This window comes from Oreochromis niloticus, linkage group LG3 (genome assembly GCF_001858045.2).
Source record: "Oreochromis niloticus isolate F11D_XX linkage group LG3, O_niloticus_UMD_NMBU, whole genome shotgun sequence".
In the NCBI taxonomy this organism is placed as follows: Eukaryota; Metazoa; Chordata; class Actinopteri; order Cichliformes; family Cichlidae; genus Oreochromis; species Oreochromis niloticus.
Window position 1 is genome coordinate 35174984 of NC_031967.2, and position 23937 is coordinate 35198920.

General features: G+C 41.5%; 2 protein-coding genes and 1 long non-coding RNA gene across 7 annotated transcripts; 1 reads left to right on the top strand and 2 right to left on the bottom strand.

Annotated features, from left to right (window-relative positions):
- The first annotated feature begins 4856 nt into the window (after nt 1–4856).
- Nucleotides 4857–16322, top strand: LOC109200958 (uncharacterized). 5 transcript variants are annotated; one of them, XR_003215920.1, is made up of 4 exons: nt 4863–4889; nt 8204–8254; nt 11549–11640; nt 15830–16322. It is a non-coding gene; the product is annotated as an uncharacterized LOC109200958 (long non-coding RNA). The 5 variants fall into 5 exon arrangements; XR_002060998.1 differs by lacking the exon at nt 8204–8254 and having other exon boundaries at nt 4857–4889; XR_003215919.1 differs by lacking the exons at nt 4863–4889; nt 8204–8254 and adding an exon at nt 8261–8500.
- An 880-nt stretch (nt 16323–17202) lies between these two features.
- Nucleotides 17203–19575, bottom strand: LOC112841754 (uncharacterized). Its single transcript, XM_025904910.1, has 3 exons — nt 18829–19575; nt 18199–18416; nt 17203–17332 (listed from the first exon to the last, which is right to left on the bottom strand). The coding sequence occupies exons 1-3, from the start codon at nt 19525–19527 to the stop codon at nt 17203–17205; spliced, it is 1047 nt and encodes a 348-aa protein (XP_025760695.1). The 5' UTR covers nt 19528–19575.
- A 2043-nt stretch (nt 19576–21618) lies between these two features.
- On the bottom strand, nt 21619–23022 carry LOC102080976 (uncharacterized). The gene is made up of 2 exons (XM_025904912.1): nt 22324–23022; nt 21619–21918 (listed from the first exon to the last, which is right to left on the bottom strand). Exons 1-2 carry the CDS (start codon nt 23020–23022, stop codon nt 21619–21621), a joined length of 999 nt encoding a protein of 332 aa, XP_025760697.1.
- Nucleotides 23023–23937: the final 915 nt, after the last annotated feature.

Below are 23937 nucleotides of genomic sequence, written 5' to 3' on the forward strand. Positions count from 1 at the left end.
TCCAGTCATGCTATTGTTACGATGTAGCAACGCTGGGATTTACCAAAGGGCCGACGATTTTATGGTCACACTTCTCAAAACTGTAGCACAAATGCACACCAACAACAAACAAAACTTAATAACACACATAAAAGCAAATGCAGTATGCTCTCATTTCAAAATCGGACAGTCAGAAATATATTTACTCCTCCTGTTTTCACTGATATGATGATGACTCTGATGGATCAGTGTAGCCACTCCACACACACACACAGACACACACACATTAAGTTCAAAGCTCACAGAAGTGGCACGCCCAGATACGTCTCTGTTTGAAATTAGAGTTATTGCTGCCAATAGTTTTGGGGGAAATAAACTGATAGAGCATAGTGTCTCGATATTTTGATGATTGACTGTCTCATGACGACATTTATGTCAGGTTTTGTTGGAATGTTTGATGAAACCGATATTCACAAAGTTTAACTTTGAGGACATCATTTGGAGTAAAAACGTGATAAATCCCAGTGTGTCTTATTGCAATACTCAGAATGTTGCAAAATTTTCATAAACCGCATTAATATACTATCATGAGGGAAGTATTGTAATAAGAGCCTATCGTGGGCTGTCTGGGGATTCCCACCTCTAGTTGCCCACTGTTTTTATTCGCTGATCTGCAACATTAACATCCATCAGCACAGCCCCAGCAGGTAGCCAGTGTAAACACAGTGATTCAAGTCATGATATTTATTGAAGGCTGTGGGAGTGCTGCTGTGGGGCTAATTTGGAGCTAACCTCTTTATGTTTCCTTTAACAAGGTGATTCTCTTCAGTATTACTGGTCAAGAACTGCACACAATCCCTACTGTGTGTGTGTGTGTGTGTGTGTGTGTGTGTGTGTGTGTGTGTGAAATCAGTTACAAGAGTAAAGCAGCTCATGTTACATGTCAGGGCTCTAGACTAACTTTTGCCAGGGTTGCACTGGTTTGCCTAACTTTGGGCGCACCCAAATTTTTCAACTGCATCGCTTAACACTGCAGTGTTACATGTGCACTTTTTGGGGGGAAATTGCTGTCCATATAAGCAATATTGATTTGTAAATGATTGACTAACGATCTTGTCAACCCAAAGTTCTTTATTTGGAGCACAGTTCCACAAGAAAGACAAGTTACTGAAAAGTCCTTGTGCTTAAAGTGCTTTGGGACTCTTTGGCAATATTGTAGACAATGTTAAACTTAATCATCATCACGGCCTCCTCTGATTACCTGTTTGCTGCTGCCTGCCACTAAAAGGCAGTGGGAGAGGGGACACCACTTCTGTCCACCTAAGCTACTCACTGGAGATGGGTATCGTCACTGATTTCGATAATCCATTCGATTCCGATTCACAAGGTCCTGATTTGATTCGATTAAGTTTTGCCTCAGACACTCAGAAATATTATTATTCTGATCATTTATCAGTACTGATACATGTGAGACTTCATCAGAGGTGAGCATCACAGCAGATGCCTTTGTGTCAAAGTAACTGAGGATAAAACACAGAAAACATGAAGGAGAGAGAGAGAGAGAGAGAGCTGTGCAGGAAGTGTGATTTTTATCGTGGTGGAAGCAAAACAGCAAAAGTAGGAGGAAATTAATGAGCACATTTATCAAATGTGCATCGCAGTTTGGATCTTCTTTTGCTGCTGGTTCAGTCAGTTTTGGTTGGAAACACAAAGCGCGGACCCGCCTACGCATCAGAATCAGTGAGCTGTCGGCTTTCAGCCCCGACAGCGTGTCCGTGTCGTCGGGTGAGAAAGCCGAGGAAGAGAAAGCTGATTCTGATGCGTCAGGTCCGCGCTCTGTTTACGTCTTTGTGTGGAATCCGTGTACCTGCTCTCATTTGCTGTTTGATGGTTTGTGAGCTTTAACCTGAGATTCTGGCGTTTCTGACAAAATACATTTATATTTAAAAGTCGATTCAGGATTTAATCAATTGATATCGCTTTATTCAAGCTACTCACCTCACTCTCTCCACCTGCACAGTCAGAGAGGTCCCGCCCCTGACTATCTCTGATTGGTTTAGACCACGATATGGGCATAATGTGTCTGTTGTTGACCACACAGAGACTTTCAGAGTTGCAGAGACTTTGCAGAGTGATGGAGATGGTGGTCCAGGTGAAGTCGTCTGAGATGTCACCTCCAGGAACTTGATGTTGTTAACAGTCTCTACTGTGGAGCCGTGGATGCTGAGTGGTGTGTGGTTGAGAGAGTCTCCCTGAAGTCAACGTCATCTCCTTGGTCTTGTCCACATTCAGTGACAGGTTGTTCTCATTGCACCAGAACGCCAGCTGTTGAACTTCATCTCTGTACGCTGACTTGTCGTTGCTGCTGATGAGTCCAACCACGGTTGTGTCATCAGCAAACTTGATGTGGTTAGAGCTGTGTGGAGCGGTGCGTCGTGTGTCAGGAGAGTAAACAACAGTGGGCTGAGAACACAGCCCTGAGGAGCTCCTGTGCTCAGCCTGATGGTGCTGGAGAGGTTGTCACCATTTGGATGGACTGAGGCCTCTCTGACAGGAATCTAGTATCCAGTTGCAGAGAGAGGTGCTCAGTCCCAACTTGCTGAGTTAGTTTTTGGGGATAATGGAAACCCTCTGTTGTTATTGTCACAGCTGCCGAGGCAAGCCCTGTGGTGTTTGTGGAGAAAAGGACCCAAAATGCAGGCAAAGGCTGTGATGTGAGTGAGCGTTTATTTACAAGTGACCGAAGTGGCAGAAACTGGGAACGAGGAATGAAAGCTACCAAAAAACCTTTACCGGGAAAACTAAAGACAAACCTGAAAACATGACACGAGACGCAGAACGATGAACAAAACACCATCAAACGCAGACGAGCAACAAAGAGCACAGACCGACACTCACTATAAATACACACACAAGGTAATCAGGCAATGAAGCACAGCTGACCTAATTCACGTGATGCAGGAAGACACAAGCTAAACACAGAAATAACAGACATAGACCATCAAAGTAAAACAGGAAGTACACAGTTTTACAATCACTCACTCAAGGACATGAACAAAACACCGGGAGAGCGCGCGGGCAGGTATAACAAGACACAAGAACCAAAAACCCTAAGGACTGATACAAATCAGAAGAAACTAGAATATAACAACAATAAACTCAAAACGCTGGTCAGCGACCCAGGACCATAACGGTTAGGATGTTAAGCATAAATTCTCAGAAAGTCAGACTTTGCTGCACATGTTGCTGGCAATGACTCCAGAGGACTCCCTCTCAGTTCAGAGAAATGTGGTGGACTGAGGTGAATTTGCTGAGCCGTGCTTTCCCCCCTCGATTCTAGAGTCAAATGTGAGGCCATCTGTCTGACAGCTAAAGCTTGGTTCAAACTGGCTGCTGCAGAACGACAATGACTTTGCTTTTCATAACTGACATGTGTTCAAAAGCATTTTATGATAACATCAAATACAGTGCTGTTTTTGTAGTGTTTTTGTAAAGTTCAAGACTGCGATGGTGCTTGATGATCAAGTGTGAAGACTAACAGGTGAAGGGGAATATTTGATGCTGCGTCACTGTGGTTAGATGTGTGGTTGAATGAAGACTTAATCTGACACCATCGAGTAAAACGTCCAAGGAAAAATGGTTTTAAATGTGCTGATATGACTTTCATCCAGATGTAAAGAGAGACTGAAAAACTATTAAACGACTGATAGATGATCACCATTAATATCAGTTAAAACAGCACAACAGTGACTGAGAGCACACAGAAGATCACATTAGTTATTTTCTGTTTGTGTTCCTGTCATGTTTTAAACACAAACGTTAGAGATGTCTTACAGTATACAGCAGTCTAATGGTCCTGTGTGTGTGTGTGTGTGTGTGTGTGTGTGTGTGTGTGTGAGTGAGAGAGAGTCGTCTTTTATCAGTATTGATGGTGTTTAAACAGGAAATTACAATCACAATGTAACTGAAGTAGCTTTGAGTGGTTCAGTCATTCAATAGTAGATTAGCGTTAGTTTAGTGTCATTGAGCCACTGAATGAGTCCATTGAGCTTCAGCTGGCAGACAGCCTGATATTTATCCCGTCTCATGTACTGATCAGTTGTCTGACAGTTTTGTTGTGAATGCAGTGTTAGTGAGTGTAGAGAGTGGGAGAGACCAGGCCTCACTGTTGGGCCATCACTGATGTTATTATAACAGTCAGAACAAAATGCCCATGGCCTGAATTTAAAAGTGGACTCCAGATGACTGATGCCCTCAGTTTGCTCCACTTTCAGTTACATTCAGCTCTCATATTATCACTGAATGAACCAGTAACCCTTACCAGCAAAGTCCCAGATTCAGAGACCTACGTCCTGACTGTAAACTGCTGCTTGAACAGTGCTGATCATTTTAGTGCAAATTTGGCAGCAGGTCAAAGTTATGTCTGTGTGAGGGACTGAAACCTGCCTGGTTACACAGAAACTTCCTTTGATAGTTCTTATGATACACAGTTTACTCCACTGTAGGTCTTATTGGTCTGTTTCTACACATTAATGCTGAAATAAATACTTGCCCTTCATGGTGATAATGCAGGCTTTTAGGGGCAGCCAGTTTAGGCAGAGCTGGCTGGATGTTTATATTTGTTCAGAGATAAATGCTGGAAGGAGTGTGTGTGAATTTCTGTGTAACCTAATAAAGTGTTCACATCTTCCCTTTTTTTCTTCTTCGTCTCTGTTCAATGACTTGAATGTGAACACTTCCGCTATGACCAATGCTGAGATTACTCAGCAGTTGCTGTTTTTAGACCTGTGACTTTAGTTGCAGTATTTAGGAAATCTTTTCACTTTTGACCTCTTTGTTTATTACGCAGGTACGCTGGATTCTTCTGATACTCACTTAATGTGTCCCTGGTGTCCAACGGTCGACATCTGGTAAGAAATCTTTCTCTCTTTTGATGAACTGCCCTTTTCTTTCTGTCAGTGAAATGTGTAATACAAAATCCAGCATTGATCATAAAGGTTGTAAAGCAGGTGACATCTTTTTGCCTATTGATTGATTGCTCTGAGATTTAAATTTAGGGGGTTACAGCCTTAAAGTTTTATCAGGATATATCAACAAATTTGTGATATTATTCACAACAATATAGGAAAAAATACTGAATAAAATGTGTCGTTAATTCAAAAAAATTAACAACACACTTCTTTGTTTGAGTGTGCATTTGTTGACGCTTGGTTCACATATCACTGCCTGCTTGTTTCTCTTTGCTCACACACTGTCACAGTCTGGATGTTATCAGTCTAAAGTTTAGACTTAACATAGTTTAGAGTCTAAACTAAGCTTCAGGTTCCAGCCTGCCTCGAAGACGAGGAGTGTGAGCCAGTGCACGTGACTGACACCATCAAATATATTTAACCAGTTACTCCATTCATTTTACACTCATGCATAGTTCATTTGCTTTGAGTTACACTCACCGGTTCTGTAGTAAATCCCACACAGTCAGTCTGGAGTCATTAATTACAGAGAAATTTTCAGAGTTTTCATCTCAGAAAATTAAGAACATTATTTTAGGCTTAGAAAGCTGCAATTTTACTGCAGAATTTCAAACGGTGCAACATTTAAGAAGTTTCGTCTTCCTTTCTCTGTTTCTTCTTTCAACATTTCTTTGTTTCAGTGAACACTGGAGGGAAAGTTATTTGCATATACTATAGACACACTATTGATGGATAGGAATCTTTCACAGTTTGAACATCACGTTAACATAAAATTGGTCAGATTTAGTGACATTTTGAACATTTACTAAGTGCTGTGCGGCTGAGTGAGTTCAGTGTGTTCATGCATTACCTCTTTGTTGTGTGCTGGCACATACTGTGCATTCACACACAGTTAAAATGTGGTTTTATTTGCATAAACTGCTGAGGAGCATCAGTTCATTCATGTACAAGTAAACACAAAACCCCATTTGAGTTTTTATCTGATGCTGCCTGCATATTAACTGATGAGGGTTTCTCAGCAGCCTGACATCAACTTCAGGACTGATTGATTAATAATACTTTATTTATCCTGAGGATCAACCGAGGATGATCCTCTTCTTAGTATCATAAAGGACGGGTACTCGAGAGGGGATGTTTGATAAGTCACAGTGAGTGAGTGACAAATGCAGGGTTGATACACGGGTTAGTGTGAACTCCTGGTTTTCCCCTGATTTCTCTCTTACAGTCTCATATATAACACTTCAGAGACGGTGTAGTTCTGCAAATAGACACATGCACTATTTATAATGCAAACCATCTTGTACAGGAAGTGGCTACAATCTAAAAGATACTCGCTGTACCGGATTTGTTTCTTCTTCTCCTCCTCCTTCTTTTTTCTTCAGACCTGAGACTTGTTTTGTAATTCACTTGGCTGGTGTGCTTAGTTTGGGGTGCTAGTGGCACTTTATTGTTGCAAAAATGACTGAATGATTTGGTAACTTAACAAAAATAAATAAATACACTTTGCAAAACTTCAGAAAGTCAGAAGAATTTAAAAAATTGCACAAAAAAACTTCCTCTGAAGCAAAACATGAAGAAACAAGTGGTGGTTCAAGACTTTTGCACAGCACTGTGTAACTGTATAGCTGTACTCATAAATGCCCCACTCGTTCCAGGGTGTTGAAGTGTGCATTTGTTGACACTTGGGTCATATATCACTGCCTGCTTGTTTCTCTTTACTCGTGTCATCACAGTCCGGTTGTTATCCACGGTGTGTGTTTGCCTCAGGCAGTGAAAACAAGAATTTACATGAATCACTGTGATATAATTATGTAAATACGATGGGTTAGTGCACAGTAAAGGCAGTGATTGTGTGTTTTGCTTTATTTGACTGAAATCTGGACTTTTAATTTTTTTTCCTGTTAAACCAAAAAGCTTAATATGCTCATGTAAATGTGGAGGAAAGTAGATGAACATTGATCTCTCAGTGCGTTAAATCTGACTCAGCTGAATCTGAAAGAGTCTGCAGCCCCACAGTGGTGCTGCCTGCATCTAGTGCAAAACATGCTTATACAACCACGTAAGGTCATCCAGGACAACAGTGTAATGTGCAAACAAAGAGAAATGAAACTATAGGGATTCAATTCTCAAGTGTGTACCACCTGTTTGCATTACATGGCTCAACAAAACGTGAAACCTCAGCAAACTCTTGATTGTGTTTTTCCACTTTTATCTTTGATTCTGTTTTTTTTGTTTGTTTGTTTGTTTGTTTGCTCTGTGCACTCTCACTTGAACTTCTTTCACATCTACTTCAGTCTACTTTTGACTTGACCTACTTCAGTGCTTAATAAAGAACATAACAAATACAGCAGCAGAAGCAGCACTGGCACTGATGAGATTAGTGCAGGATTCAATGATCTGTGCATCCTGTTGCTGTTCATTTAAAAGGCTGAAGCAGGACGTGTTGTCTTCAGTCAGTGACAGCATTCACGTTGCTCTGTCACCATGTACCCACATCCCTGTAATCAAAACAGTGTAAACCAGTTTAAGGTTCCAGCCTGCCTCAAAGACAGGGAGTGTGAGCCAGTGCACATGACCGGCACCATCAAATATACTTAACCAGTTACTCCATTCATTTTACACTCATGCATAGTTCATATGCTTTGTGTCACACTCACCAGTTCTGTAGTGAATCCCACACAGTCAGTCTATGTACACTGTAAGGATCTTTTCAGTGTGTCTGTCTGGAGTCATTAATCAGAAAAACCCCTTTAGTCACTTGAATTTTCAGCTTTGATCTTAGAAAACTGTGAAAACCATCTTAGGTCTTGTTTACAGTTTAGGAAGCTTCAGTTTAACTCGACAGCTTCAGACAGTGAAACATTTTAACAAGTTTTGCTCTTCCTTTGTCTGTTTTTTATTTTTTATTTTTTTTACTTTGGGGATGTCGAATATACAACTTCAAAACATCTTCAGAGCTCTTTGTTTTACTTTTAACCAAAAACTGTGGAGTTACAACATGAAACATGTTTAAACACCACATCAAGCATTCTATCCATTATTCCATTGATTAATCGAGTAATAACATTTGTCTTATGAGCAATGATAAATATTCAAAAGGGAAAAAAACTGAGAATACACAGTACGTCTCTCTCTCTCTCTCTCTCTCTCTGAAAAAAGTGGGAACATCTGCATGAACTGAGTCATTCAGAAATTGCAAAGCGAGATTATTTGTGATACTTTCACAACTCCTTCTTCTTCTTTGTGCTCCACAGAATATTCTGCCACCGTCCGTCTGTGGTTTTCTCTCAATATCCTGTTTTTAGGTTCGTGTGAGCCTTTTTTGCAGTCATGTAGACATTGGTGGAGTCTTTGTAAGAGAGAAACGTGTGTGGTTTTTTTCTGTTCTTTCTGTTCACGTTCTGCATCCATGCAGCTGGTGCTTACACTCCCCCGTCCTTTACAACATATTCATCCGTTCAGTATTGTCACCTCCACTTTTTTCTTCTTTTCAAGGATTTTACTGGCTGGAGCAATTTTCTCTCAGGAAACCAACACAAACTGGGATAAATGTAACTACTGTTGCTGATTACTTACTTATTGATTATCGTACTGTTACTTAAGCTTGCTTTGAGCTCTGTGTGGTGTATTTTTTTGAAAAATGAAAAACAACAACACGTCTTAAACTGCCAAGACAAATAATGAAAGTTTGACTCACACTTTTGTTTTTACATCATGGCTGAACTACCCTTAAACGTTTTTTTTTTTTTTAAACCAAAACCAAATGACACAGTGTTGTATCTTTTATCTACCTGCACTGTGACACTCTGCGGTGTTGTCATGGCCATTTTTAATGTTACTGTTTGCAGGTAGAGAAGTTAAGATGGAGAAATGGGAAAGTCTGTTTGTTCATGTTGTTTGTGTGAAGAAGAAAAATCAGCATTTGCAATAAAACGCTGTTGATATAAGTACAGGTTGTTGTTAGTCTCTGGTTGAGTGCAGTGTTTTCTACTTTGCTTTCTGATTTTTCACCCAAGCAGAAATAACAAGAATGAACTATGTTATTATAAATGTATAAACTTCATATTGTTAATAGAGTTTTGATTATTATATGCACTAGTTTTGGTCACAAGTTTGGGTAAAAGAACTTTAAAAAGCTGAACTTTGGGTTTTAAAGTGAGAGCAGTTTCTGAGTGTGTGGCTGTGATCTACCAGATACACAAGGCATGTTGTCCTCCTCAGCTCCCTCTTTCTCTGCATACAGCTTCAGTTTCCACTTTGAGCCACGCACCCATCTAATCTAAACATCACTCCTCATCACTTTGTTATGATGTGTGACAGCAGACACTCAGCAGGTAGGCGGGCCATCCTTAGCTCTCTGTACAGTCTGTTAGCACCAGTGGAGTACTGTGTGCAGTCGATGCACCTGTGCACCGTGTCTTTGTCATGTTTTTGAGGCTGACAGTGAAACTCTGTTGCCGTGTTTCTTTGTGACTAATGCAGTAAAATCTGACTTAGGATAAAAATAATGTGGGAAAACAGTCTGACTGCAAAGCAAGGTTACAGGATAGAGCAAGGTTTTCATAGAAAATGAAGGAATTTGGTACATTTTTCACGAAGCTTGATGCTTTTTGTCTTGCAACAATAATATTTCTGCATCTCTGTATACCATTGTTTAGTTTTCCTGCTGCTTGGTGGCTCAGATTGGAGTGTAACATTGATGCAGATGTTAATTTGTTCAACTTCAGGGACTCAGTGTGTGTTAGTGTTGGTGTATAAGGTGAAATTGGTCCTTACATTTAATGAACATGTTTCTGTGTGTCACAGTTTGGCTTTCACTGAGAGCTTTCCTGGACAGTTTTTATTTATGCACATCTTTTCAGAATGCATTTGTTTCCTGTGTTTCAGCAAGAGCGAGAAAACTATTGTTGAAGGAACAGAGGCAAAACACTCAAATTGTGATTCTCGTTCTGTGTGTGTGTGTGTGTGTGTGTTAATGATTAATATCACTCAAGACCACTTAGAAAATGACAAAGTCTGGCTGCTCTGAAGCAAAATATGAAGAAACAAGGAGTGACACAAGACTTCTCTTCACACTCTATAACTAAACAGCTGTGCTCACAAATGACTCACTCGGTCACATTAAGGTCACATTAAGGTCAAAGCTGTGCTGATCTGCTGTTCTCACTGCTTTTTTGTGTGTTGGTCCAAAGCTGAGCTCTAAGGCGGCTCTAAGCTGGTTTCAGAATCAGATACTTTATTGATCCCTAGGAGAAAATATGTTGGTTACAGTGCTCCAGTACAAACAGTAACAAAACAGACAATACAAGAAGTAAGAAATAGCACAATATATACATACATATAAGTCACTTACTGATAAATATCTGAATAAGAAAGAAGAGCATGTGTAAAAAGGTGTAGCTATTGCAGTGTTTACAGTGTGTTAGGTGGATGAGTTGTACAGGGAAATGGCCACATGCAGGAATGACTTCCTGTGTCGTTCAGTGGTGCTTTTTGGTAATCTCAGTCACTCACTGAATGTGTTCCTGTGGCTAGTCGGTACGTCACGGAGTGGGTGGGGGAAGTTATCCAACATTGTCTTTGTCTTGGACAACATTCACCTCTCCAACACCACCTTCAGAGAGTCCAAGAGGAACCCTCTACTCCCCCAGCATACAACAGCATAGAGGATCGCACTGACCACAACAGACACGTAGAAAATCCTGAGCATTGTCCGACAGATGTTGAAGGACCTCAGCTGCCTCAAAAAATAGAGACGACTCTGGCCATCCTGTAAAGTGCTGTAGTATTTTTAGACCAGTCCAGTTTGTCAGCGTATACTTCGAGGTATTTGTAGTGTGCAGGAAATTCTAGCAGGTCATTAGTCATAACAAGGAGGCTGGCTGTGTGCCTGGTCACCAGTTACAAAGCAAATGGCCTGTAATGGTAAATGGCCTGTATTTATATAGCGCTTTAATAGTCCCTAAGGACCCCAAAGCGCTTTACATATCCAGTCATCCACCCATTCACGCACACATTCACACACTGGTGATGGCAAGCTACATTGTAGCCACAGCCACCCTGGGGCACACTGACAGTACCCCTGACAATTGTCTGAGTGCTCTGGTATTCCTGACAGGCTGTTTAACAACCTGCCATTAATAGCGCAGATGTGGAGACGAGCACAGTGCTGCTAATGTTTAGGGTCCATTGAAACTCTGTGGACAGAAGTAAGATCAGCTCAGATTTGTCCTGTATCCATCCTTCACACCAACTGGTCACCAGCAGCCAGCTGAGGAAACAAAAGGCACACTTACAGTCTAAGCTTTGGTTTCCCACTAATGTTAGAGTTAGCCTCACTGCTACAGTGTCATGTTGCTGTCACAAGGAAGCCACAGGGATCCTGCACTCACTCTTCATAGAAAGTGACTGTGGTAAATTAGTGGTTCCAGTTTTCATAATAAGCTCCTTGAAAGTTGTCAGTCTGTTTCACTGTGGTGAGACTTACCATAGTCCTACTCATACCCAAGCACCCTGCTTTAAATGTGGTTGTCTGTGCTGGTCGGCCTGCATGTTTCTCTGTATTTGACAAAGTGGTTTCTGTTTGTTCTCTGTTACAGCAGCCATGATGGATGCTCTGATGCTGATGGAGAGACGTGATGTCAGCCAGGATTCACCTTCAGGGAGGGCAGGAGGGGCTGGATAGTGAAAGGTGAGCAGAGCTGGAAGGATGGTGGACTGTGTGGTTGGGTGGAGGATACAGACGATACAGTCAGATTCAATATAAAGCAGGTGGAGCTTTGACAGCAACCACACAGACCCAAGGAAATAATCTCTGGATGATTTAAATGAGACTTTAACTTGTTTTAGTCACATTTGTGATCACTGTGTGGTTCCTGTCTTATTGTACTGTGTATGTGGAAGAATACCTGAGTGAAAGTTTAAGGTTTATGATGAAGTGTGAATCTGTTTAAATGCAGCCTACGGCCACAGCAATGTTACATCATCACCTACAGTTGGTTGAATTGTGGCTGATTTAAAAACTATAAAAGGTAGAAAGCTGAGTGCAACACTGCTGGCGCTCTCAGCTTCACAGCACCTGTGAGGCTCACCGCTCTGGTGTTTAAAGAACTGTGACATTTGCCAAAACGCCAGCTGACTATAATTACAACCCTGCTTATGCACATTCTCCTGTGTGTGTGTGTGTGTGTGTGTGTGTGAGAGAGAAAGGAGGGTGGTGCCATTGAGTAAAGTGTTTTTATTTCTGTAAGTAGTCTAATTCATGGTTAGTACCACATTAACCAGCACCAGCTGTTTACAGTCATTTATTGTTCTACTAAAGCCTGCTGAGGGGAAGCTTTAGAGCAGAGAGAGCCACATACAGCCCACTTTGATGTAAAGTGGGTTAAATCACGGCAACTTTCCTCTCTGCCAGTGTGAAGTGTTTACCTATAACACCATCCTAGTCTTGTTGTGTTTTTTCATGCCAGTATGGAAGCTTTTATCTCTGAGTTGATCAGCGCACATAACAGGAAAAAATGACTGAATGTCTGAGTTTGACTTTTGCTCTGAGAGTCAGCAGCAGGATTGGGTGATGTCCTTCCAGTCATGCTATTGTTACTTTGTCACAACGCTGATGACTAAAGGAATAACCAAAGAGCTGACTATTTTATGATTGCACTTCTCTCTCTGTAACAGGTAAAATGTAGCACAAATGAACACCAACAAACAAACAAAAATTAATAAAACACACACATAAAAAGCAGTCACAGTATGCTCACATTTCAAAATCTGACAGTCAGAAATATATATGCTCCTGTTGTTTTCTCTTGTATGATGATGATTCTGATGGATCAGTATAGCCACCACACACACACACACACACACACACACACACACACACACACACACACAAACTTCACGCCCATTTATGACTTTGTTTGAAGTTAGAGTTATTGCCGTTAGGTTTGGGGGGAAAGAAATTGATAGAGCAAAGTATCTAGATATTTTAATGATTGACTGTTTCATGGCAACATTTATGGCAGATTTTGTTGACAGTGTTGGTGTGTTTGATCGTCTCTGTAGCACCCTCAAGGATGGACGTACGCACGATGTAGTTATAGAACAGGGTTTATTCTGGTCTTGGCAACCCGTGAGAACTGCTCACGGACAAACAATAAGACAAAAACATCACATAAAAATGCGCTCTTGTACGTAGTATCAATCAATCAAAAATCCTTAATTACAGAAAATAAAACATTTAAAGACACAAACCTCGTGAGCTGACATCCAGGAGGTGCTAAATAGTCCTTTATGGCCTTATCCTCCATCTTCTTTCTCAATTATTTCCACTCTTTAAACGATATTTTCTCCATGTGTGGAGCTAACTGTGAGCTGCAGCATGCAGACACCATGTGCGCTAGCAAAAGGAAAAAGTGGCTGGGTGGAGACCCAAACAGCAAAGCTGTACCCTACACAGTTCACCACCAGAGGGCGCAAAGGAACAAAATCCAGACATACAGCTTAACAAACATCAAATGCAACAAACATCAAATGCAAAAGACCGTTACAGTCTCATTTTAGTGCAAAAAAATAGCTGATCTGACTGGATGAAACAGATAAAGTTTAACTTTGAGGACATATTTTGCAGTAAAAGCGTGATAAATCACAGTGTGTCTTATTGCAATACTCAGAATGCTGCAAAATGTTTATACATGTGTGCTGCAACACATAGTTCAGTCATGTAGTTTTCTTTATTTGAATTTCAGGAATCTCTCTCCAGATATTTCACTGGTGATTATTTTTAATTATAATGAGGTGATGATTGTTATTCATTGTAGTTCAAGCTGTGGTGGAAAAAGTGGCCAGAAATGCACAGGAAGGATTGTCATTACTGAACAGAATTTTTAGCCGTCTTTTCCTGTGCTGAGTCACACGTGCTGTCATGAAACTTGTTAGACCACAAACATCTGTAGTGTTTCTCATTTTCTCCCTGAGAACTGTGGATACTCTGATGTTTAATCGAAGTCTGATCAGTGGGTTAGTTTGATCAGAAATGTTCTTGCTTTTTCTTCTTTGTATACTTTGAACTAATGAAAAAATGAATCTGGTGCTCACACTGTCTGTGCAGTCTGCCAGCAGCGTGTCAGTAAAGAGCAGTAAGGGCAGTTTATATTGAAGAGAAACAATGATGGAGTGACTGAGCGCTCAAAGTGCCTGTTAGTGTTGGTGTATGAGGTGAAATAGTCCCACTTAATTTCAGTTTTCTGTGAGTCACAGCTCAGCAGCATGAGGCGTTTATTTATCCCTAACAGTTTTTATGGAAGTAGATGTTTTCAGATTACATTTGTTTCCTCAGTGATTTAGCCAGAGAGGGAGAGCTGGTGTTCTGACTCATGCTGTAGATGAGTGGCTCTACGAGTCCACAGCGTTGGCTTCACTCAACTATGAAGGCAACACTGTGTAAAGAAGTGCTGTCTGTTGTTCAGGGAGGTTTACAATAAAGTGTGGCTTGTGGTGGGTTGTGTTGTGGAAAGTAGTTCATGTTACATTTGCTGTGGATCAGGATGCAGCAGGTATCTTAACACTCAGATCACAGCTGTGGGTCACATATGCAGTTTGTAGTTCTGTTCCTGGTGAACTCTGCATGAACTCCCAACCATTCAACAGTCTTCTGTGTCCAGTGGGTAGTGGGTGAACACCCCTCACTGCATGAATTACTCTCAGCAGTCAGGCCCTCGTCCTCCTTCAGGAAGGCCAGGTTCATGTCTGCTCCTGCTGAGATCTTTGTGTGTGATGCTGACTCGTCTCCTTTGGGCTTGAAGATTTTTCTCGAGGCTTCTGCAGCAGTAAATCTTTCTGCTCTGGTCTGTTAGCCTTATTCACTGTAATCATTTATAATGTTGTTATTAGGCGTGGGAAATTAGTTTAAAAACCCAAACACGATTCACACAGCTTCCCATTAACCTCAGCACACCAAACAACCAGTTCTTATATTAAAAAATGGAGAAGAAGGATCAACAAATTCATGGCTTAAAAATATCACAACAGAAATTCTTCTTTTCTTTTCCACTTTCTCCACTTTACTCAGTTTTTTTGAGGAAACACTGCACACCAGCTGAGATCTGTACAAACAAACAGGACAAGGCTCACTGTAAAAGAATAATTTTAATATAAAAACATATTCAGCTGGATGGATGCCAAAAGTGTACCTGAAGGACAGGAATTTACAGCCACTTTTGGCATCCATCCTGCTGGTGCTTACCCTGCCCTGCCGTCACTCTCCACTTTTCCTTTTTTTTTTCTTTTCTTCTCTGCATACAGCTTCAGCTGGAAATTGAAAAGTTAATAGAAAATTTGGTAAATAAAAGATAGAAACAAAATAAAGTTCATCTAAAGAAGGGTTACTGGAAGAAAAGGAATGTATGATTGAAAGAATCATATATTTCTCCTCCAAACTGGAGCATCTGTTGTTTTGCTTATTTTCCTTACTTTCCAAATGACCCACTGGGCCACATTAAGGTCAAAGCTGTACTGATCTGCTGTTCTCACTACTTGTTTTGTCTTTTGGTCCAAAGCTGAGCTCGTTTCTAAGCTGGTTTAAATATTTCCTTCTTCTAGTTTCACAGCATCAGGCCCTGATTGTTGTTCCTCAGTTGAGTTTTCACTCTGAAAACATCAAACACTTTAGATTCACACGTGTTTGTTTGTGTGTTGCAGGAGTTTCACTCTGACTCCTGACCTCCTCCTTGTGCTTCTGTGGCTGTGTGGCAATAAATTGGTCACCGTGGCAACCAGTTGGATGATTGATAGTTCATATTATGTCACATCTGGTGTCCTGTGTAAATATGAATGAACGGTGATTAAATTAAACAGATAAAATGTATTTTTCTTTTTTCCAGTGTTCACCATCACTCTGCTCTGCAGCTGGTCTCCTTTTCCACTTTGCGGTCACTTGATGTTGAAGAGGTGAGTGTGTTAGAGGAAATGTTAATGTCAGGTTTAGTCTGTATGCACTCAGAGGTCATTTGTACCTGTTGCTGCTGCTGTGGTTGTAATGATGTAAACCCTGATTGGTTGGATAGTTTGAGTGAAAGCTTTACTGAGGCAAAGCAGAACAGCTGCTGATCCTGAGCTACTCTTACAAATGAAAGTTCAGTGAAGATCATATCCTCTATTGGACCTGACTGAACAGCCAGAGCCTGATGTTCTCTACAGTCATGGCCAGAAGAAGCTCCAGTGTCAAAAATGAATCACAAAGCTGTTTATTTTGTTGTTGTTGTATATTTACACTGTAATAAAAAGTATGTAAAGTGGTGATCTGTGTTGGGGTCCTTAATGCTGACTGAAAATAGTTTGTGACTTCTTAATGAAAAGTGCCTTTAAAACTCTTTATTTAAATAAACAGAAAATATGCTTTTAAAAATATGACAGGGAGGGTTTTATGGAAATAATGTAGGTGTATTATTTAGCTGGATCTGAAAAGCCTTATCAGGTGATTAATTGAATTCACCCTGTTTTGTGAACTTTGTGTAGATTTTCACCCTTTTTATTTTAAAGCCAATAAATGTCTCACCTTTTAATTTGACTTTGTCTCTGTGTCCTGAATTTTGTTGCGCTGTCAAAAAAGTGTTGGTCATTTTGCAACATGAGCATTATTTTGTCTTTCCTGAAGGAATATTCAGGAAATGAGGATTAAAGCGAGCTTGTCTGTTCACTTCCTTTTGATTCATGAATAGCCTGGATCAGGTCCAGACACACAGTCTCCCAGTGTGTAACAGCCTCATGTGTTTCCTGAACCATTTGCCTCCAATAACCTTTGTCTTTGCTGGGCTACACTGGGAAACTCCACCCTGACATTCAAAGGGAAAAAGAATCTTTCTTGTGTGTGTGGCCTAATTTGTCAGCAAATAAAACCTCTTACATCCATCAGAGATGCTGGCTGTAACCTCATGTTTGAGATCGTTTCTCCTCCTGATTAACAGCTGTTAAATTACTGTCTGTTTGTATCTTGAGTGAGGACCTCTCCCTGTCTAACATCACCACATCGCTGGCCAACGAGGCTCAAACTCTACTTCCTCGGAAATTGACGACAGTATGAGTACCACCTGCCGTCATGTGTTCCTTCTACTACGCATTTTTGTTTATATATGAATGAGATTTACAGCTTTAGCAAGGACAAGCTTGCCAAGAAAACATACTGAAAATGGCAAACTTTACATGTGCCTGTCCATATTTGATTCTTTAAAATGTTTTCCCATTAAGTCTAAATGTTTCAGAACAGATTCCACATGTGCAGAGGCTCGTGGAAGACAATCTGAGGGACTTCCTCTTTCGTTAAGTTGAGCACAGCCACAGATCCGCTGGCTTTTTCTTTTCTGTGAGCTCTTTTTTTTTTATGCCCTCTGTACATGTAAGGACAATCTCTATTAGCATACTGAGGGACTTCTTCCTTCATCCAAGTCTAACCACAGAACCGCTGCTACCTCTCACTATGACTGAGCTGTGGCTTTTCCATTCCTGTGTCTAATGTTTTTTTTTTTAAAACTCTGTCAGTCCATCACCACCTCATCCTACAACCTATAATGTGAAATTAAAGCTAATAAGACGTTTATAAATTGGTTATTTCCTCTTGGCTTAACCAGGCTTCAAACTTTACCACTACCAACTGGACAGCTGTCAATAAATCAATAAAATACAAAAGTGTGTGTGTTTGTTTTTCTTCTTTACAGTTTAAGTTACTGGTGTGGCAACATATTGTACAAAAAAAGTTGCAATTTATACTTTAAGTACATACCGGCGATACAACCATAAACAGAAAATGTGGAGAGTATTTTTTTCCAACAGGACACCATAAACTGTGTGCCGATATGTTTCCCTTCTTCTTGCTCACTTGCTTTGCTTGACTGAGCGGACTTCCTGTTCAATAAAGTTTTTTCCAAAATAAAGCCGTTTCTAAAGCGCATTACTTGGAGCAACCACATAGGGCGCTGTAAACAATAAGTAACAACTGACTGAGAATGATATTTTAGTGACACAACATTTTACAACTTTTAGTGATAACAGAACATGAAGTTAGACACGATAGGAAGACATGGAGACACTAATGAGCATCTCCAAGTAAAACAACCAGTTTCTTTATTTAAAAAATTATGTTTATTTCATTCGTTATTCTTTATTATTATTATTATTATTATTATTGGTAGTAGTAGTAGTAGTAGTAGTATTATTAATGGGCAGTAGGGTAATTTCCTCTGGAGCATCAGGTGACCTTGTAAAGCCATTTGTAGAGATGTGCTGATCTGATGACTGATCATTATTGGTGGTGTGGCGTCCGTTTAGTTGGGCTCCGGTCTCTTCATCTCTTGTTTCTCTCCTCCGTTTCCGGCCCAAGAGGAAAGTCAGAGGACCAACGATCCCAGATGTTACAGCTGCTGTTACAAGGACTGTGATCACTGTGATCCATGTCCTATCAGAGGACTCTGATGGCTGTGAGGACAAGAAGACAGAAACCAGGCATGTTAGTGAGTGTGGTTTGTGCGAAGGTTTCAGCCAGCGTAAATTTAAACAGAAAACCAAAAACACAAATGTTTCTGTGCAGTTATGTTATCTACTATCAGTCTCTGCTTCCAGGGAAACGTGTCATAATTAAAAATGTCCCCTTACACACAAACACAAACAGACAATGAGCTCCACCCGTGAAGTGAACTGACTGTGCAAGGCATCAAATCCAGGTGTTCGTGGAAAGCCTGCGTGCTGTGATATCACCTCACTGTCCTCCACTCAAACACTGACCCTGCTCTGAAACACTGACTGCAAATCTGAGTTATTGGCGCGTTTAACGAGCCATCAAAGTTTACAGTTCAGTGTGTAGCTATTTAAATGTGGTTGGTGTACTCACCGTCGGTGTGGTTGTAGGCAGAGGTGTGCTACCGGCTGCTGTGGGGACTTGAGGGTGGACTCGCAGGCGGACAGCAGAGCGGTGTCTCTCCCACTTGTCTATGTCACAGTAATAAACTCCTTCATCTTGTTGCTGGACTCTCTTTATGGTGAGGGACAGGTCTGCTTGTCGGTCCCACTCTGATGGTATCGACACCCGGCTTGTGTCAACGTCTTCCCCGTATGTGATTCCCCCTGTTCCATCCAGCTGAAGCACCGCGTTTCCATTTCTCCTCCAGCGCGCAGATTTCACCGACTGGCCCGCGGTGACGGAGCGGCACGGGAGTGTGGCATCCTCGCCCTCGGATACAGCAACTTCAGAGGGGACAAATACTTCCAGCTTGATCGCTTCCAAGTCTTTGCCGTTGCACGTAAACTCGTACAGCCCTTCGTCGTTCAGATCTGCGTTTTCCAGGATGAGAGAGAGCTCTCTTTGTTTCACGCGGTGTGGATGTTGTGGACCGGGTTTCCAGACGTTTTCCAGGAAGGCGACCAGCTGCGTACTGGCATCATTCCTTCGCAGATTCAGTCTTCCCCGTCCCTTCAGGCACTCCTCTGACAGCAGAAACTCAACGTCATCTCCTAAAGGAGCTTGGATCAACTTTCCGAAAACCTCTCTGCATAAAAATAGAAGAATGCACAAAAAGCTCAGAGTCTTCATCCTGTGAATGAGGAGGTAAAGTGTCTAGCCCGTGCGCTACGGGCTTTAAATAAGGAGAACGTTACGTAGGCAGAGGGAGTAACGCTGCCACTGGTGGGCGGTGCCTCTGGTCGCACAGAGCGACAGCTTAGTACCTCGCCCAGGTACCTTGGATTCCTGAATTCCTGATTCCTGAATCACAAAGCTGTTTATTTTGTTGTTGTTGTATATTTACACTGTAATAAAAAGTATGTAAAGTGGTGATCTGTGTTGGGGTCCTTAATGCTGACTGAAAATAGTTTGTGACTTCTTAATGAAAAGTGCCTTTAAAACTCTTTATTTAAATAAACAGAAAATATGCTTTTAAAAATATGACAGGGAGGGTTTTATGGAAATAATGTAGGTGTATTATTTAGCAGTATCTGAAAAGCCTTATCAGGTGATTAATTGAATTCACCCTGTTTTGTGAACTTTGTGTAGATTCACACTTTTATTTAAAGCCAATAAATGTCTCGCCTTTTAATTTGACTTTGTCTCTGTGTCCTGCATTTTGTTGCGCTGTCAAAAAAGTGTTGGTCATTTTACAACATGAGCATTATTTTGTCTTTCCTGAAGGAATATTCAGGAAATGAGGATTAAAGCGAGCTTGTCTGTTCACTTCCTTTTGATTCATGAATAGCCTGGATCAGGTCCAGACATACAGTCTCCCAGTGTGTAACAGCCTCAGTGTTTCCTGAACTGTTTGCCTCCAATAACCTTTGTCTTTGCTGGGCTACACTGGGAAACTCTCCACCCTGACATTCAAAGGGAAAAAGAATCATTCTTGTGTGTGTCGCCTAATTTGTCAGCAAATAAAACCTCTTACATCCATCAGAGATGCTGGCTGTAACCTCATGTTTGAGATCGTTTCTCCTCCTGATTAACAGCTGTTAAATTACTGTCTGTTTGTATCTTGAGTGAGGACCTCTCCCTGTCTAACATCACCACATCGCTGGCCAACGAGGCTCAAACTCTACTTCCTCGGAAATTGACGACAGTATGAGTACCACCTGCCGTCATGTGTTCCTTCTACTACGCATTTTTGTTTATATATGAATGAGATTTACAGCTTTAGCAAGGACAAGCTTGCCAAGAAAACATACTGAAAATGGCAAACTTTACATGTTTCTGTCCATATTTGATTCTTTAAAATGTTTTCCCATTAAGTCTAAATGTTTCAGAACAGATTCCACATGTGCAGAGGCTCGTGGAAGACAATCTGAGGGACTTCCTCTTTCGTTAAGTTGAGCACAGCCACAGATCCGCTGGCTTTTTCTTTTCTGCGAGCTCTTTTTTTTATGCCCTCTGTACATGTAAGGACAATCTCTATTAGCATACTGAGGGACTTCTTCCTTCATCCAAGTCTAACCACAGAGCCGCTGCTACCTCTCACTATGACTGAGCTGTGGCTTTTCCATTCCTGTGTCTAATGTTTTTTTTTTAAAACTCTGTCAGTCCATCACCACCTCATCCTACAACCTATAATGTGAAATTAAAGCTAATAAGACGTTTATAAATTGGTTATTTCCTCTTGGCTTAACCAGGCTTCAAACTTTACCACTACCAACTGGACAGCTGTCAATAAATCAATAAAATACAAAAGTGTGTGTGTTTGTGGGTTTTTTTTCTTCTTTACAGTTTAAGTTACTGGTGTTGCAACATATTGTACAAAAAAAGTTGCAATTTATACTTTAAGTACATACCGGTGATACAACCATAAACAGAAGATGTGGGCAGTATTTTTTCCAACAGGACACCATAAACTGTGTGCCGATATGTTTCCCTTCTTCTTGCTCACTTGCTTTGCTTGACTGAGCGGACTTCCTGTTCAATAAAGTTTTTTCCAAAATAAAGCCGTTTCTAAAGCGCATTACTTGGAGCAACCACATAGGGCGCTGTAAACAATAAGTAACAACTGACTGAGAATGATATTTTAGTGACACAACATTTTACAACTTTTAGTGATAACAGAACATGAAGTTAGACACGATAGGAAGACATGGAGACACTAATGAGCGTCTCCAAGTAAAACAACCAGTTTCTTTATTTAAAAAATTATGTTTATTTCATTCGTTATTCGTTATTATTATTATTATTATTATAATTATTATTAATGGGCAGTAGGGTAATTTCCTCTGGAGCATCAGGTGACCTTGTAAAGCCATTTGTAGAGACGTGCTGATCTCCTGATGACTGATCATTATTGGTGGTATGGCGTCCGTTTAGTTGGGCTCCGGTCTCTTCATCTCTTGTTTCTCTCCTCCGTTTCCGGCCCAAGAGGAAAGTCAGAGGACCAACGATCACAGATGTTACAGCTGCTGTTACAAGGACTGTGATCACTGTGATCCATGTCCTATCAGAGGACTCTGATGGCTGTGAGAACAAGAAGACAGAAACCAGGCATGTTAGTGAGTGTGGTTTCAGCCAGCGTTAATTTAAACAGAAAACCAAAAACACAATAAATGTTTCTGTGCAGTTATGTTATCTACTATCAGTCTCTGCTGCCAGGGAAACGTGTCATAATTAAAAATGTCCCCTTACACACAAACACAAACAGACAATGTGCTCCACCCGTGAAGTGAACTGACTGTGCAAGGCATCAAATCCAGGTGTTCGTGGAAAGCCTGCGTGCTGTGATATCACCTCACTGTCCTCCACTCAAACACTGACCCACTGCTCCGAAACACTGACTGCAAATCTGAGTTATTGGCGCGTTTAACGAGCCATCAAAGTTTGCTGTTCAGTGTGTAGCTATTTAAATGTGGTCGGTGTACTCACCGTTGGTGTGGTTGTAGGCAGAGGTGTGCTACCGGCTGCTGTGGGGACTTGAGGGTGGACTCGCAGGCGGACAGCAGAGCGGTGTCTCTCTGCCTTGTCTATGTCACAGTAATAAACTCCTTCATCTTGTTGCTGGACTCTCTTTATGGTGAGGGACAGGTCTGCTTGTCGGTCCCACTCTGATGGTATCGACACCCGGCTTCTGTCAACGTCTTCCCCGTATGTGATTCCCCCTGTTCCATCCAGCTGAAGCACCGCGTTTCCATTTCTCCTCCAGCGCGCAGATTTCACCGACTGGCCCGCGGTGACGGAGCGGCACGGGAGTGTGGCATCCTCGCCCTCGGATACAGCAACTTCAGAGGGGACAAATACTTCCAGCTTGATCGATTCCAAGTCTTTGTCGTTGCACGTAAACTCGTACAGCCCTTCGTCGTTCAGATCTGCGTTTTCCAGGATGAGAGAGAGCCCACTTTGATTCACGCGGTGTGAATGTTGTGGTCCGGGTTTCCAGACGTTTTCCAGGGAGGCGATCAGCTGCGTACTGGCATCATTCCTACGCAGATTTAGTCTCCCGCGTCCCTTCAGGCACTCCTCTGACAGCAGAAACTCAACGTCATCTCCTAAAGGAGCTTGGATCAACTTTCCGAAAACCTCGCTGCATAAAAATAGAAGAATGCACAAAAAGCTCAGAGTCTTCATCCTGTGAATGAGGCGGTAGTGTGTTTAGCCCGTGCTCTACGGGCTTTTAAAGAAGGAGAACGTTACGTAGGCAGAGGCAGTAACGCTAACGGTGGCAGCACCGCCCACCGAAGAGCGGCAGCTTTAGAGCAGCGAGCAGGTTTTGAAACGGATTGAAACGTCTGTGTGACTTTAATCATGAATAATATAGAGACTTTCTCTCTGTTGTGTTATTCTTTTAGTTGTAGACTACAGCTCTTTGGTCAATACTTTCTGTTTTTAAATGTGCTAATAAATGTTTTGATTTAAATGTGACAATCAGCTGCGTTTTACTTTAAATGCATGCAGTTTATTGTGTTTATTCACTGTAATAAAGATTATTAGTAGAAACGGGTCAAAAAAGGCAAAAGGACGGGAAAAAAGGAAAGTGACGGTTAGCTAGTTTTTATGTTGGACGGTAAAAGGAGGGTAGCCGCAAACGGTTATAAACGTTTGTAGGGGTAGTTTGTGGTTAGTGGCACAGAGACACACACACAGAGAGTGTGTTTTAAGCCGGCACAGAGGGAGTGTGGCTCTCAGCCCTCTGGCTGGGAGCCACACAGAGGGCTCTCAGACAGAGGGCTCTCAGCCCTCTGTCTGAGAGCCCTCTGTGTGGCTCCCAGCCAGCCCTCCAGAGGGCTGGCTGGGAGCCACACAGAGGGAGTGTGCAGAACTGCACTGGAGCACGTCTGCAGTGGGTGAACACACACCTCTGCATGAATTACTCTCAGCAGTCAAGCCCTCGTCCTCCTTCAGGAAGGCCAGATTTCATTTCTCTGCTTACATTTTAATAAATGCAGGGTAATGAACGTGTAATGTGTTGAATTTAATGTAATGGACTGTCAGGGTGTGTCTGCTGATAAGCTGAGCCAATAGAAGCACATCCTGTAGATAAGT